This window comes from Aplidium turbinatum, chromosome 3 (assembly GCF_918807975.1).
Source record: "Aplidium turbinatum chromosome 3, kaAplTurb1.1, whole genome shotgun sequence".
NCBI lineage: Eukaryota > Metazoa > Chordata > Ascidiacea > Aplousobranchia > Polyclinidae > Aplidium > Aplidium turbinatum.
In genome coordinates this window covers 35,189,212-35,207,481 of record NC_137474.1, presented here as the reverse complement: position 1 = coordinate 35,207,481, position 18,270 = coordinate 35,189,212, and the positions used below count along the sequence as shown (strand labels likewise).

Here is an 18,270-nt window from a genome sequence, read left to right as displayed (position 1 = left end):
ATCCAAACATTTCTAACTGTCAATTTCTTGAATAAAAATATCATAGCTAGCTTACATAAAATGGGCTACTTTACAAAAAAAGAATATATACCCCAACAATGTAACAGAAACCCCTGCTCTAAAACACAAAAAGCACAGTCCCAATTAACATATGTAAATGTGGGGATAATGAAATTTCACTTTATGACACATTTTTATATGATTTTTACAACGAAAGAGAGCAGTAATTGGCATAAAAGTCAATTTTTCTCACTGCTTGGTCCCAATATGAAAACAGTCATTTTGTGTCCACTCAACCAAAAAAACACAGTTTGTGTTAATATTGACCAATACGAGTACAACAAGGGAAGCTTGTTCCTTCTATTATAAAATAGTGGTTGTTTGATATAGTACAGAATTCATAAATTCACCCTTTGCTTGCCATAAATTTATTTTTTTCTATCAGTTCACCAATAAAATCTGAATGATAAAATTGAATGTATATTTTATAACATTGAAAAACTGTACTTTGACCCACACAAGCAAAATAACATGTAAGTATTCCTCCTGGAAAAAGTCTAGCATTTTATTCAAACATTTGTTTTAATTGCTTAGATTCTCACACTTAGTCTCAAGTGTAAACCTACATTTGTAGCCTTATGAGTGCTTTTTCATTAGAACCAGGTACAAGTGGCTCAAGACCATTTTTCAAGTGATAATGCCACTTCAAATACGACAAAGTAACATCTGTTAACGTTAAAACTTGAGCTGTGCTATATGCTAATGTAGCAGCAAAAAAGAAGTTAGCATTTGCTGATCTAGCATATATCCACATGTGCCACATAACAGGACATAAAATGGATGTTGTGATTAACATGACAGAGGACACCACATGAATGCGTAAATAGCGGAACGTGTGAGCCCACAACGGCAACATTGAAAGCCACAAACCAGTGTCACCAAACGATGGGTAAGATTTTAAGATACAGATTGTTCCAATCATTATAAATGCCAAATGAATCGGGTGCGAACGCAGTTTTATAGACAACGGAATTGCAAAAACAAACACATTCAGTTGGAACACAAACAAAAAAAATGAATGAAAGTGATTAAAAATCTCTGTGAAGAAATACCAGAAAAGTCCCACATTAGGGGTTTGGTCAGGAACAGTCAACAAAAACTTAAAATGTTGAAACAATGATTGAAAAGAATTTTCTTGCAAATATGCAACAAAAAATAATATGAATAGCCAGAACAAGCTGCAGAACATTGTTAAGAGAGCACATGTAGAGAGTGACATATCTGATTTTTGATATCTGTGAAGACAAAACACAGCAGGAATAATGAGCATAACGGGGTAGAAAGATTCATAAGTAGACACTGCTAAAAACAATGACATTGTTAAAACATTACCATTGACAGCTTCATGAAAAAACAATGATATAAACATGTTGGTAAATGTTAATGTTGATTTAGAAATACATGTGGATATTGTAAATGGATTAATTAAGTACAAACCAAATATCACCATAGGAAGTTTATCAACTTGTTTCTTGTTTAATAAAATAGACTTAATGTCACCGGCAAATGTTGTTAAATTGTTGAGCTGGTCTTTCAATTCTTCTTCTAAAAATTTTTTTGAAAACTGATACAAAGCAATACCAGATATAACATCACAAAGAATGAAAATAGCATTTTCAACTACTTTTGAACAACTTTGCAGATAGTTTGCAAACAAAAGCGTCATAACACTGCCATGATATGAATCTCCGTCATGTATTGATTTTCCACTTTTCATTAAAGATAAACCCTCAATCACTCTATTCCATGATGTTACTGGTGTAGACACTTCTGGTAATGATGAAATAAATAATTTGATTTGAGGGACAAAAATCAACCATCCTCTTAAAACTACACCAAGGAGCAAAGAAAACAAAATGTTCAGACTCATTGTTCCATGTAGTTGATCCACACTATCCACTTGTTTGCTCTTCATACTTTTTTCCATTTGAATGGCAAATGCAAGCAATGTCAATATAACTTTTTAACAATAAGCCTGTAATACGTGTTACCACTGAGGTTAGTCAGCTGATAGCAACTTGATGCTTACAAAACTGCAAGGTATGTTTTACCTTCTCTCTATCTTATTATAACCACCTGAACCTATCATAAGTAAGTACCGTACCATAGTCAATGATGCATACAAGCACAGATACAAGCATCTATGATACCAGTACAACAAAAGAAAACTTTTAAAAACTGCAGAAAATATGTGGAGTAGGGTGTTGCAGGCGCCCCGACCCTCTCGGATTTTGCTTACCTTTTTTGTGGTACTGTGTTTAGCTCAGTAGATCACAAATATGAAGTTTCATAAATTTTCATCGACGTTTACCTCTACCGCCGAGGCCATTTTGAGGCCCACTTTTTGAAATTTTTCATGTATTTTGCCACTAGAGGGCAGTGTATAAGTTTTGCAATATTGGGGGTGCATTTAAAAGATGCTCTATGATGTTCTGAATTGTTTAAAAAAAAAATTGGAGAAATGGGATAAGTATATCCTAAAATATTCAAGTTTTGTCACTCATTTTTTGCACAATACTGCCCCTAGTGGTAAAAAGAAAAGTTAAAATATCTTGAAAACTACTCATCATATTGTTATGGAACTTGCATGCACCCCCCCATTTTAATGGGTAAGGAATTTGATTTTAGCAATATTTTTGCAAAATATTACCACTAGAGGGCGGTAGTTCTAATTTTGAACTATTTTCCTGTGAAAAGGCAATATTGTTGCATTTCTTGAGCTGTGCTTCTGAAGAATACAATTTCATGGTTTATGCACAACAAAATTTATTCAATTATAAAGAAACTGCATGCATGCATGTACTATATCAATAAATCCAAACAGGCAATGTGAGTCTTAGTAAACACAATTTCCGCAAAGGCAGTTGTGCATCTTCATTGTGTTGATAAACGACGTTTTCTAAGATTTGGTATCTTTCTTCAATTCTCCTCCACCACTTGAATATAGTTTTGCAGATTTTTTTCTCGTTTTGCTACATGAAGAAAGTCGGATACCACTTTTACCCCTCTCTCTGCTGAATCATTACAGACTCTGAGTGCACTTATGATACCATTAGCAGAAGCATAGCCATCATCTATTTCCCACTTTTTTGGGTGTTTGACAAGAAAAGTTGTTGAAATGTGCAAAAGTTCAAATAACATTTTGCTGCTGGCATTTGCATAGGAGCACAATGACAATGAGTTACCAACCATTAACAATGTCTGGCAGCTCTGGCTTATCGTATCCATTACCAAACCTGTTTGTAACCTGGCCATGGAAACTTGCATTTAAACGCAGCAGAGTTCCAGCCAAAGCTTTTTTTTCATCAATAGTGACTTGTTTGTCTCATAGAACTAAGGGGATCAGCTCCCCAGTTACATACCATGTGTGCCTACCTAAAGCTTTTAAAGCAGCAAGACTGATAATTTTGTCTACTGCAGCATAGCTTTTGATGTCACTTACCAGTTGCAAATCTTCTCGGGGTGCTGATGCAGCAATTGGACAGTTGAACCACCATCCATTAAATTAATACAAAACTGCAAAGGTCAACAAATCACTCTATGTTTTGTATTTGTGACTTGGAAATGATTCCTTGCGGTAGAAAGTCTTGCAGCATTACTATCTCATAGCAATAGAGCTGCTTTCCCATCCACCTTGCTCGATGGACAGCAGAGAGAAATGCATGCAGCAGAGAAATGGCCTTAAAAAAAAAGAAAAATTTAAAACAACAACACCCAAAAACTTTTTTCAAGCCATCTCTCTGCTGCATGCATTTTTTTTCAAATAAAGCTAGACAAACCACTTCTCTGCCTAGCATGCAGAAAACATATTGGAGAAGTTATACTTTCTCATGTGTGGGAAGCCCTGTAAGTCGAAACGTCAAGATCTCCAGGCATTGAACTATTCGAAAGATTCCGGAACAAAGGATTCAATGCAACCCCACATGCTGCAGCTGTACTGCACACCAAAAATCCTCAAAAGAGTTGGGAGAATTTGTAACAACTCAAAGCAGAAAAGTGGGTGCTCTTGCACAAGACGCCCTAATGGTCAACCGGAAAAAATGATGACGTCACACATATTGGAATAGACTATTATGAAAGAGGAAGAGCGGGGTGGAAATGCACTGAAACACACCGGAAAGAAATTGTCTCCCATTTATTGATTTGTTGTTCAATTTCAACAAATTTGCTATCGTAGGAAAGCACAAGCATAGATCTAACCAACTAAGTTAATACCAAGTCCCAAAATACTACTAGCTCCATCTAGTGGTCACCTAAACTTGACCATCAAAACTTCAACCAAAACTTCACCAAAACTTCATTTTAAATCATAAACAATCTAAATCAAATCCAATTAAAAGAACATGTTACTGTTTATTGAAGGGCTAACTTTCATTTTTATATCTTATTCAATATGCGAGCAATCGTTGTTCGAAGACAGCCCCCCAACGAAGCTTTTGCCCAATGCATTTCAATGGCGAATCGATCGTCTTTCAGTTCACGCCCTGCGTGTTCACGATAACTAATTGTCTCCCATTTATTCATTTCTTGCTCAATTGCAACAGATTTGCTATCGTTGAAAAGCACAGGCATAGATCTAACCAACTAAGTTAATATCAAGTCCCAAAATACTACTAGCTCCATCTAGTGGCCACCTAAACTTGACCAAATGCAAACCATCACCAAAACTTCATTTTAAATGATAAACAATCTAAATCAAATCCAATTAAAAGAACATGTCACTGTTTATTGAAGGGCTAACCTTCATTTTTATATCTTATTTAATATAGGAGCAATCGTTGTTCGAAGACAGCCCCCCAACGAAGCTTTTTCCCAATGCATTTCAATGGCGAATCGATCGTCTTTCAGTTCACGCCCTGCTTGTTCACGATAATTAATTGTCTCCCATTTGTTCATTTCTTGCTCAATTTCAACAGATTTGCTATCGTTGAAAAGCACAAGCATATATCTAACTAACTAAGTTAATATCAAGTCCCAAAATACTACTAGCTCCATCTAGTGGCCACCTAAACTTGACCAAATTCAAACCATTATCAAAAGTTTATTTGCAATGATAAAAACATTTAACGACAACCAATTAAAAGAACATATTACTGTTTATTGAAGTGTTAACTTTCATTTTTATATCTTATTTAATATGCGAGCAATCGTTGTTCGAAGACAGCCCCCCAACGAAGCTTTTGCCCAATGCATTTCAATGGCGAATCGATCGTCTTTCAGTTCACGCCCTGCGTGTTCACGATAATTAATTGTCTCCCATTTATTCATTTCTTGCTCAATTTCAACAGATTTGCTATCGTTGAAAAGCACAAGCATAGATCTAACCAACTAAGTTAATATCAAGTCCCAAAAAACTACTAGCTCTATCTAGTGGCCACCTAAACTTGACCAAATTCAAACCATCACCAAAACTTCATTTTAAATGATAAACAATCTAAATCAAATCCAATTGAAAGAACATGTCACTGTTTATTGAAGGGCTAACCTTCATTTTTATATCTTATTTAATATATGAGCAATCGTTGTTCGAAGACAGCCCCCCAACGAAGCTTTTTCCCAATGCATTTCAATGGCGAATCGATCGTCTTTCAGTTCACGCCCTGCTTGTTCACGATAATTAATTGTCTCCCATTTATTCATTTCTTGCTCAATTTCAACAGATTTGCTATCGTTGAAAAGCACAAGCATATATCTAACCAACTAAGTTAATATCAAGTCCCAAAAAACTACTAGCTCTATCTAGTGGCCACCTAAACTTGACCAAATTCAAACCATCACCAAAACTTCATTTTAAATGATAAACAATCTAAATCAAATCCAATTAAAAGAACATGTCACTGTTTATTGAAGGGCTAACCTTCATTTTTATATCTTATTTAATATATGAGCAATCGTTGTTCGAAGACATCCCCCCAACGAAGCTTTTTCCCAATGCATTTCAATGGCGAATCGATCGTCTTTCAGTTCACGCCCTGCTTATTCACGATAATTAATTGTCTCCCATTTATTCATTTCTTGCTCAATTTCAACAGATTTGCTACCGTTGAAAAGCACAAGCATAGATCTAACCAACTAAGTTAATATCAAGTCCCAAAATACTACTAACTCTATCTGGTGGCCACCTAAACTTGACCAAATTCAAACCATTATCAGAAATTTATTTGCAATGATAAAAACATTAAACGACAACCATTTAAAAGAATATGTTACTGTTTATTGAAGCGCTAAATTTTATTTTTATACCTCATTGAATATATGAGCAATCGTTGTTCGAAGACAGCCTCCCAACGAAGCTTTTGCACAATGCATTTCAATGACGAATCGATCGTCTTTTTGGATTCGCATTGCGTGTTCACGATAATTAATTGTCTCCCATTTATATTGAAAAAATGCTAAAGTCATAGAAAGGATTAGGATCAGGCACACAAATAGCCTAATTGGTGGTGTAATGGCTTGTCCGAATCAAGTAATGTAACAAACACTGATAAATAGGAAAGCGATGTGTGCTCTAGAGCGGTGTAGAATATTGATCTTTTGTGAGGTCGTGGAAGAATTCTTGTCACTCGGCCCGCAGTCGACATCAACTGGAAAAGTTCGGTTGAGGAAGCAAGTGATGTCAGCTCCAAGTGCAGGAACCAGAAAATTGTTCCTATTTGGATGGAGAAACTTCTGCAAATATTAAAAAGAAACAACAACCAGCGATACAGTGGGTGCGGATACTTATGTTTTGTTCAATGCTTAGCCAAATAATTTTTTCACAACACATAGGCTAAGCCGAATAAACCTAGGCTTAAATATGGATCAAAGGTAAGTAACGAAACCGTAATGAAATGACTTGGGCTTGCATTCTCGTGTTCTTTCATAACCACATGAAGTCATTTTCCCAAAGGCATCCGTGTGTGTAAACAAAATGATTCATAGGTCCAAACCTTAAACGTTGACACACAAAAATCATGTTACAAACGTAACTTTTATTAAGTTAAAAAAATAATTTTGTTTCATGCGACATTGCACTTTTGTTAGCCTAGTTTGTTTGTAATAGAATAAACATCACAAAGTATGTGGGCAGCAACTCTTTTTTATCATTCGGTAGCCCTGAAAAGGGCTGTTTTTTGGCAAATGGACGATGTGGCGGCTACAGTAATGGGTAGGACTCCCTTATGGCGCGGAGAACTTCCGGAAAATGTCGTCCCCGTGGAAACTGATGTCGCCACATAAATTCATCAAGATACCCAGGTATCATGTGTCTTGTGGTGCCACCCATTCTTTTAAATTTCCGTTTACAATTCAACCACAGGTTTTCAATGTGGTTCGTATGAACCCCTGTGGCCGAAACATAATGATGGTGATGGTTGACCGTTTGGTGGCGATATCCAAGATCTAAAAACATACGAAAGCAACTTTAAATAAATTTCAGCGTAAAATGCTTGCTGCAATGGTTTCCAAATAGAAATAACATAAACATGTTAAATTGGTAAATTTATTTTTAATGGATGCATAATTCTTTTGACATGAGCCATCGTGCTTTTTGAAAAGGAGCTGTGCAATTAAGTGGCGAGGTCAGTTGATTGTTTTTTCTGCTCCCAAAGTAACTTTAAATCAGTGTTTCTCAACCTTTTTTGGCCCAAAGCCCCCTTTATGAACTGGCAAAATTTTACCGCCCCCAACAAAAACGATTAATTATGAAAAGCGAATATAAAACAATAGGCTAAATATTATTTATTCTACAAAAAGTGCTCAATGCCAAGCAAAAAGACAAGCAGAGCGATATAATTATCTCAAATATAGTTACCAGTCTCTAAAACCCTTACAGCCTGTTTTACCCTAAAAAGGGGATCATCAGAAGGTCCTTATTCAAATAGAATTATATTTCTATTAGAATAAGGACCTTTTGATGATCCCCTTTTAGGGTGAAACAGGCTGTAAGGGTTTTAGAGACTAGTAACTATATTTGATGAAAAGCAATATATGTTTGCGAGCATGAAAATAGTATAGGCCTACTGGTAGTCAGTGTGAACCTTGGGCTTGGTGAGAAAGTGTCAGTTTCTTTACATCCGGTGTAAAGCCAGTGAGAAACATTCGAAGATCACCCATATGGATATGTCAAGTGGGATTCGCTGTTTGGTATGTAGCAGAACAACATGAATTCCTTTTCCACCAGGTATGAGGTAGGAAATGCTACCACGTAGATACGTGTTCTTTGACAAAATCGTTACGCTGGGCGGTAGATGGGTTAAACCAAAATGCACCCTAGTAATCAAAACGCCCCCTTAATCCGAAGTGATCATACCGCCCCCCTGCAAAATCAAAAACGCCCCCTGGGGGGCGGTACCGCCCACGTTGAGAACCACTGCTTTAAATGGTTAACTGTTGTTAACAGTTTCTACACTATGAATAAGTTGTATCAAGTGGGACTTGGCATGACAGTTTAAGCCATATGGTTGGGTCTGATGCTATCACAACAGAAAAGTACACATTGTACTGTGATATGTCTTCAGACAAGCTAAACACAAACTGGTGGTTGAATGACCAATGGGACTGTGCAAGCAATCAATTTTGGGACATATTCTTAGGTTATTTTAAGGCTGAAAGGAATTTTTTTCACTTAAAAAGTATTTTTCGCTAGGGATGTAGATAAGAGCTACTGCTTTATTTTTGTACAATCTTGAAAAGCCTTATTACACTAGACTTTGCTATAGATCATGGCAAAAGTATATACCTTTTTAGATTTCAATTCATTGAACCTTTAAAGTGTCTTATTTTATCATGTCTGAAAAGAAAAGCGGGTCTATTTATTGATGAAAACCAAGAAAACAAGTTCTGCTTCTTCTCTTGAGTCTCTTTCATTCCATCATACCCTTGACAATCAATTGATGTATTTAGCAAAGTGTCCCCTGGCACATAGACTCTTGTCCCATTGATCATGTATGTAAGCAACCTATGGGACAGTTGTCTGACACTTTTTAATGATGAAAAAAAACGATAAAGAATATTAGCCTACAGTCATCACTGTTTTGATTTCATGTTATGAAACAATGACTAAACTTTGCAATAAAATTGCTTTAGTTCATTTTGGGACTAGATATTAACTTAGTTGGTTAGATCTATACTTGTGCTTTTCAACGATAGCAAATCTGTTGAAATTGAGCAAGAAATGAATAAATGGGAGACAATTAATTATCGTGAACAAGCAGGGCGTGAACTGAAAGACGATCGATTCGCCATTGAAATGCATTGGGCAAAAGCTTCGTTGGGGGGCTGTCTTCGAACAACGATTGCTCATATAATAAATAAGATATAAAAATGAAGGTTAGCCCTTCAATAAACAGTGACATGTTCTTTTAATGGGATTTGATTTAGATTGTTTATCATTTAAAATGAAGTTTTGGTGATGGTTTGAATTTGGTCAAGTTTAGGTGGCCACTAGATGGAGCTAGTAGTATTTTGGGACTTGATATTAACTTAGTTGGTTAGATCTATGCCTGTACTTTTCAACGATAGTAAATCTGTTGAAATTGAGCAAGAAATGAATAAATGGGAGACAATTAATTATCGTGAACACGCAGGGCGTGAACTGAAAGACGATCGATTCGCCATTGAAATGCATTGGGCAAAAGCTTCGTTGGGGGGCTGTCTTCGAACAACGATTGCTCGCATATTAAATAAGATATAAAAATGAAAGTTAACACTTCAATAAACAGTAATATGTTCTTTTAATTGGTTGTCGTTAAATGTTTTTATCATTGCAAATAAACTTTTGATAATGGTTTGAATTTGGTCAAGTTTAGGTGGCCACTAGATAGAGCTAGTAATATTTTGGGATTTGATATTAACTTAGTTGGTTAGATCTATACTTGTGCTTTTCAACGATAGCAAATCTGTTGAAATTGAGCAAGAAATGAACAAATGGGAGACAATTAATTATCGTGAACACGCAGGGCGTGAACTGAAAGACGATCGATTCGCCATTGAAATGCATTGGGAAAAAGCTTCGTTGGGGGGCTGTCTTCGAACAACGATTGCTCCTATATTAAATAAGATATAAAAATGAAGGTTAGCCCTTCAATAAACAGTGACATGTTCTTTTAATGGGATTTGATTTAGATTGTTTACCATTTAAAATGAAGTTTTGGTGATGGTTTGCATTTGGTCAAGTTTAGGTGGCCACTAGATGGAGCTAGTAGTATTTTGGTACTTGATATTAACTTAGTTGGTTAGATCTATGCCTGTGCTTTTCAACGATAGCAAATCTGTTGCAATTGAGCAAGAAATGAATAAATGGGAGACAATTAATTATCGTGAACACGCAGGGCGTGAACTGAAAGACGATCGATTCGCCATTGAAATGCATTGGGCAAAAGCTTCGTTGGGGGGCTGTCTTCGAACAACGATTGCTCGCATATTGAATAAGATATAAAAATGAAAGTTAGCCCTTCAATAAACAGTAATATGTTCTTTTAATTGGTTGTCGTTAAAATGTTTTTATCATTGCAAATAAACTTTTGATAATGGTTTGAATTTGGTCAAGTTTAGGTGGCCACTAGATGAAGCTAGAAGTATTTTGGGACTTGATATTAACTTAGTTGGTTAGATCTATGCTTCTGCTTTTCAACGATAGCAAATCTGTTGAAATTGAGCAAGAAATGAATAAATGGGAGACAATTAATTATCGTGATCACATAGGGCGTGAACTGAAAGACGATCGATTCGTCATTGAAATGCATTGGGCAAAAGCTTCGTTGATGGGGGGCTGTCTTCGAACAACGATTGCTCGCATATTGAATAAGATATAAAAATGAAAGTTAACACTTCAATACACAGTAACATGTTCTTTTAATTGGATTTGATTTAGATTGTTTATGATTTAAAATGAAGTTTTGGTGAAGTTTTGGTTGAAGTTTTGATGGTCAAGTTTAGGTGACCACTAGATAGAGCTAGTAGTATTTTGGTACTTGGTATTAACTTAGTTAGATCTATGCTTGTGCTTTCCTACGATAGCAAATTTGTTGAAATTGAACAACAAATCAATAAATGGGAGACAATTTCTTTCCGGTGTGTTTCAGTGCATTTCCACCCCGCTCTTCCTCTTTCATAATAGTCTATTCGAATATGTGTGACGTCATCATTTTTTCCACTTGACCAACAGGCAAGGATGCCAGACCTTGTAGTCCGGCAGCCCGTGACGTTTTTGTAACATCATAAGGTACAAAAGGTTTGAGTGTTTTATCAACCTTGCCCCACTGTAGGATGTTCAGAAACCCACATCCGAGGTTTCACTGCTGGGGCGTTTGGGGGCTACGGCCCGGTGAAAAACCCATTTTGGGGGTCAAAAAAACATCATAAGGTACAAGAACAAAACCTACGCCAGAGTTTATGCCTTCACTTGTAGACTTTGGAACAAGTCGATCTGGGTGCCCCAGGTGGGGCATTCCCGAATAAGGGGCCCCCAAACTTGGGGCAAAATACGTAAAAATAACATCATAAGGTACAAAGATGGAACTTCTTTCATCAGTTGGGGCATGTTCCACTGAGTACGAAACAACTTTTCTTATGGCCCCAAGGTGGGGCTTAACCTCATTTTAGGGGTATTACCCCTAAATTTCACAAAATTAACATCATAAGATACATGGATGAAACCAAGTGTAGGTGATAGTACCTCACTTACGGATTTCAGAACATTCAAATTTGGTCGCCCCAGGTGGGGCATTCCCGAATAAGGGGGCCTCAAAGTTGGGGCAAAATACGTAAAAATAACATCATAAGGTACAAAGATGGAACTTGTATCATCAGTTAGGGCATGTTCCACTGAGTTTGAAACAAGTTTTCTTATGGCCCCAAGGTGGGGCTCAACCCTATTTTGGAGGTAAAACCCCTAAAATTCACAAAATTAACATCATAAGGTACATCGATGAAACCAAGTGTAGGTGATAGTACCTCACTTACGGATTTCAGAACATTCAAATTTGGTCGCCCCAGGTGGGGCATTCCCGAATAAAGAGCCCCAAAGCTGGAACAAAATACGTAAAAATAACATCAAGGTAGGCTACAAAGATGGAACTTTTATCATCAGTTGGGACGCGTTCCATCGAGTTTGAAACAACTTTTCTTGTGGCTCCAAGGTGGGGCTTAACCTCATTTTAGGATATACAACCCCAAATTCAAGGTTGTATCCTATTTAGATGGAAACAAGTGTTTGCAAAACGTCAACATTTTTTTGCTTCACCTGAGGATTTTTCCTAGCACAAAGACTGATACCGGGTGCGAAAGTCATAATTCCCTAATAAGCAACTATAATTTAATATTTCACCGATTGAAGACTGTAGTGTACAGTAGCATACGTACATATGGTAGCAAGAGTACCTGTGTGTTACATACGAGCTGGCCATTGCAAAACATGCCGTCACCATTCAAGAGCAAGAAAGTCCAAAATGTGACCGCTTGTTCATATTACTGGGTGGTTTCCACATTTGCATGGCGTTCTTTAAAGCTATGGGTAAGTACTTGGATGGTTCAGGTGGTCCATACATCCTAACAGAAGCTGGTATTCTTGCCGAAGGATCCCTTAACGAATTTCTGCGTGGTACTCATTACAATAGGTGCAAACGAATAGAACAGCATTAGAAATCTTGCATTTTAATCAATTCTTGTTACAATGCCCTGCTCCTGAAAATCTAGACGAAGAACTGCGTCGTTTATGTATTCGTCCATCCCAGTCAACGATTGGCTTTATGGATGACGATGTTAAAGACTTTTTGAGTTCCTACCAAGAATTTTCAAGAAAAACCGAAACAGAAGAAAATGGCAAGACTGCCCAGTAGGCCTGCTGGTATGGATACTTAAAACTTGTCAAGACGTACCTCTTCTTTGCTCGGAGTGTTCATTCTGCAAATCATCAGTTGTTTGTGCACTGCATAGGAGAGATGTCAAGCGTGTTCTTCATTTTCAACCAACCAAATTATGCAAGATGGATTTTGCGACTGCAGGATAACATGCTAAAAATGGAAGCAATTCGCCCTGGAATAAGTGATCTGTTTGAACAAAGCATCTTGTCCGTAAAAAGAACTCAAATAAACTTCTGTGGATGTGCTGTTGATCAAACTTTGGAGCAAACAATCAATGCAGAATCCGCCAATCGACTCACTGGGATTTCGTTTTTCACTAATTCAATTGGTGCCAGACGGAGATGGGCACTTACCCACTTTATGCGCCGATCGATCCTTCACAACTTCTATGAAGATCTGGGGATGACATCAGCAGAGAAAGCATCATTTGACCTTCGTCCTTCAAGCATCGATAGAGACCGCAGACATTTGGATAAACTAATGCGAAAAAATAAGCAGTACAGTTAATCCATTTAGTGCAAGCTTCGATGTATCCTTTCTATTCAATATTAGCACAGGAAAAGCAGTCGCTCCTGTCACTTCAAATTTTCTTTTGAATGTTTTTCAAAAAGGAACTGAGGATAGAAAGAAATTTACAAATCAATGCCACTAGGACGCTAGCACCTTCAACAAGCCAACACGTAGAAACAAAATCTGCAACTTTGCTTCTGAAGCTGCCGTTGTGAAAAGCATAACCCGCGAAGGCAAATTTTATCAGTTGAGAATGGAACGCAATTTGATGGGAAGGCTTCTATGTTTAGCAGTAGATCACAAGGTAGACGTGGAATTGATGCTGTCTTACCCCCTCACACCAGTACCACTGTCTTTGTGCCATATGGATGCAACGATGAAATCAAGCCAAAATTCAATGCTTTTGAAGGCTCTCGAAATCGATGGTATGTTTCTTCTTCACACTCTTGGAGATTTGCCAATGACGTTCGGAGGTGTTGCAAAGACGACTTTGAAGAAATTGTGCAGACACAGTGGGAAAACAATACACGTTGTTTTCGATAGAACTGTATCGCCGTCCATGAAAGATGCCAAGCGAGATCGCCGAGCAATTCATGGCTTCGGCGATCAGCAATAGCCTACGTCATCGAAGGAGAGGCCATAAAACGACCTGTTAATTTTGCAGCCGCAATGAGGAATGACAACTTCAAGCAAGCATTGGTGCATTTTCTTGTTAATTCTTGAAAATCAAATGAGTATTCCAGCTTCCTCGACTTAAGGTTCTTTTATGCAACACTTGATGAAAAATGTTATGTTTATCGAAAAGATGGCGAAAAAATGTTGTGTGGTGAAGAGGAGTCCTTGTTATGCTACCACGAAGAAGCAGATACGCGCCTAATGTGCCACATCGTCACCGCATGCCACGATGTGAAAAATGTGGTAGTCCGCTCTAATGACACGAATGTTCTGATTATATTGTTGGGAAATTTGTCGTTTGTACAAAAAGACGTAACATATGGATGGAAGTTGGTGTAAAGGCAAACAACACTCTGAGATATATTGATGTATCAAAGCTTGGCAGTACTTTATCTCCAGACATGCTTCGGTCGCTTCCCGGTTTTCATTGCTTTACAGGCTGTGATCAAACAGCTGCTTTTTCGGGTAAAGGGAAGGCTCGACCCCTTAATATATTGGAGAAAAATGTGCATGCTCAACATACCTTTGCTGCTTTGGGATAGCCTATTCGAAAAATCTTGATGAAAACATTGAAAAAGGCATTGAAAAATTTGTGTGCCAGATGTATGGATGTAAAAGTGGTCATTGCGTTAATGAATTACGATTTAAAAAATTCATTGAGACATACAAATCGAAAGGTTCCAATCCATTGCGACGACTGAAAGGTTCAGATGGAAGCAACTTTCCCCCGTGCAAAACTGTGCTCTATCAGAAAATACTCAGAGCGAATTACATTTGTGGCATTTGGAATCATGCTGCTGAAAAAGGAAGCTTTTTCCAGAAACCAGTTGAAAGCGGCTGGCGTTTGGAAGATGGCGAATTCACTGGTTTGGTTTCAAAGAGGTCCAGTTCCGTCCACGCTGGACAACGTTCTGCAAAGTGAGAAGGGTTTGGACCAAGACGGAACAGAATCAGATGATGAAACAACAGAAACGGATGAATGCGACTTTTCTGACGACGAACCTGCAGACCCTTAATGAATAGATGTTTTGCCTTTCTCCACCTCAAGCATAAATAAACTGTAGGCTATAGCCTACATAAGCAACTTTTTACCTTTATTCTTGTAAACATGGGGATAGAGTATGATTTGAACTTGTATTAATTTTACGGTTTCCACCAGAACTCACGAAACCACATAGAAAAAAGTGTTAAAATTGATCTTTTCACATGGCTGCAAACCGGGGCCAATGGTGCATAGCCTACCCGAGAGAGATTATGCAGGAGGCATGCTTTTTCAAGAAGCCCTTTGATTTGATGAACAGGGCATACGTTTTTAAATAGTTTAATGTGCATCTTTTCGTTCTACTAGTGTATAAATATGTAACGTTTATTTCGCACGCCGTTCCAGGTTTCGTTATTTTGTAGCGAGCAATTTTTCCATTTTCTTTCAGCACAAGTCACATGTTATTCGAGAAGTCCTCTCAGTTGTTTAAGTGAGACCACATAGTGTGATTTGTTTCTGTTCAGTGTTTAGTCTGAGAGAAACTTAAATGTAGGTAGGCCTACGTACAATCAGGGGCGGATTAGCAAATTGAATTAGCCCGGGAATTTAAAAATAATAACGGTCCACTTCTATCAAAATAGATTTAGCATAAAAATGCTCGTTTCACAAACAATTTATTTCATTTTAGATAAAGTCTTTCACCGGTAATATGACGTAGGCTATAAAGTTAGACATTGTGCGTATTTGTATAGCAAGCTTCGATTTGTAACTTCAATCATTGTCAGTGTTATTCAAACAAAGAATAAGGATATAGCGCTACGACTATTATATTTCAAATAAAAAAAATTTTTGTACATAAAACAGAACAGTGACCCTCTGACCGGCCAACCGCGAACGTTCTCGAATTCCCAGTAGGCTAATGATTAGCCGCCAATCCACCCCTGCGTACAATATGTATTTTCATAGTGATAAATTTTAGCCTAATAAGCAAATGTTATGCTGTGTAGATATTATATCTTACATGCTTCGTTGATTTTCCAAAATATTTGCAGACGTTTTGAAATATACACGAGAGACACTTGGTTTTATGCCTTATGATGTCAATTTTGTGAATTTTAGGGGTTATACCCCAAAATGAGGTTAAGCCCCACCTTGGAGTCATAAGAAAAGTTGTTTCAAACTCAGTGGAACATGCCCCAACTGATGAAAGAAGTTCCATCTTTGCACCTTATCATGTTATTTTTACCGGTAGGCTACGTATTTTGATCCAACTTTGAGGAACTCCTTATTGGGGAATGCCCCACCTGGGGCGACCAAATTTGAATGTTCTGAAATCCGTAAGTGAGGTACTATCACCTACACTTGGTTTCATCCATGTATCTTATGATGTTAATTTTGTGAATTTTAGGGGTTATACCCCCAAAATAAGGTTAAGCCCCACCTTGGGGCCATAAGAAAACTTGTTTCGAACTCAGTGGAACATGCCCTAACTGATGATACAAGTTCCATCTTTGTACCTTATGATGTTATTTTTACGTATTTTGCCCCCACTTTGGGGGCCCCTTATTCGGGAATGCCCCACCTGGGGCGACCAAATTTGAATGTTCTGAAATCCGTACGTGAGGTACTATCACCTACACTTGGTTTCATCCATGTATCTTATGATGTTAATTTTGTGAATTTTAGGGGTAATACCCCTAAAATAAGGTTAAGCCCCACCTTGGGGCCATAAGAAAAGTTGTTTCGTACTCAGTGGAACATGCCCCAACTGATGAAAGAAGTTCCATCTTTGTACCTTATGATGTTATTTTTACGTATTTTGCCCCAACTTTGAGGGCCCCTTATTCGGGAATGCCCCACCTGGGGCACCCAGATCGACTTGTTCCAAAGTCTACAAGTGAAGGCATAAACTCTGGCGTAGGTTTTGTTCTTGTACCTTATGATGTTTTTTGACCCCCAAAATGGGTTTTTCACCGGGCCGTAGCCCCCAAACGCCCCAGCAGTGAAACCTCGGATGTGGGTTTCTGAACATCCCACAGTGGGGCAAGGTTGATAAAACACTCAAACCTTTTGTACCTTATGATGTTACAAAAACGTCACGGGCTGCCGGACTATTGGTTTTTCCACCTAGATCTGGGTTTTTTTGACCACATCTGGGTTTTAAGTTTTTTTATTTCAAATTTAGGTAAATCTAGGTTTTTTTGGTTTTTAACTTTGTACAGAGCTTGCACGGTATTAAGGCACTGGGATCTTCGATAAATGGTCCACACTGCAACACAAAAATGATAAGGTAGCCTACTGGTAATGTTTTTTTGCATCAGCTACTGCAGTCAGTGAGGTAGCCTACAGGATGCTAAAGAAATGATCCAACTTTATGAAAATGTGGATGACTAAAAATTGGAGTAGGACAACTATTTGTGTTACTGAACATTTACTTGTGAATTTGAGTTATTCTTTTCAACATTATGTTCAAATGAAAAAGGCTAAGCAGGGTTTATTGCTAAGTACCAAGTTATCGTAGTTGTACACCAAGCAGTAAGCAGGCATGATGATTCTCCTCAGCCGCAGTCTACAACTCACACAGCAAAAAGTTTAGTTCAAAAGTCAAAACTAACCTTATTGGTTTTGTCTAGTCAGTTTTAGAAATTTTGGTTAAACACGCACTGAACCTTGCTAGCTAGACGCTTTACCATAAAGGTAATTTTGAACCAAAATCTTTGCTGTGAGCCCATATAGGCCTACCAAGCTCTTGTTTTTGTATATAGTTATATTACATATATATTAACTACCATACCAACATAAGCATGTATATTGTATAATTAAATCAAATATAGTTATTAATTACTATATTTGATTTAATTTGCTCTGCTTTGCTTTTTTGCTTAGCATTGAGCACTTTTTTGTAGTATTGATAGTTTTCATTGTTTTTTTTATTGTATAATTATATATATATAGGCTACGTGTTACTATTTGTAGCTTTCTGAGGCTTCTGTGTAATGATTTAAAAATGGTGCTGAAAGCGCACGCAGGTTTTTTTAACCGCTTTACTACATATTTTCTGGACCTGGGTTTTTTTTGCCTCATCTGGGTTTTTTTTAGCACACAATCTAAGTTTATTGGAAATTTGTCGCTGGCATCCTTGCCAACAGGGCGTCTTGTGCAAGAGCACCAATGTTGTCTACTAAACTAAATGGCATTGAA

At 37.5% G+C, this 18,270-nt stretch overlaps 1 protein-coding gene across 1 annotated transcript; it reads right to left on the bottom strand.

The window, feature by feature from the left end:
- Window positions 1-622: 622 nt before the first annotated feature.
- Window positions 623-1,968, bottom strand: LOC145766377 (GPI-anchor transamidase component PIGU-like). Its single transcript, XM_082578077.1, has one exon. The coding sequence runs from the start codon at window positions 1,928-1,930 to the stop codon at window positions 623-625; it is 1,308 nt and encodes a 435-aa protein (XP_082434203.1). The 5' UTR covers window positions 1,931-1,968.
- Window positions 1,969-18,270: the final 16,302 nt, after the last annotated feature.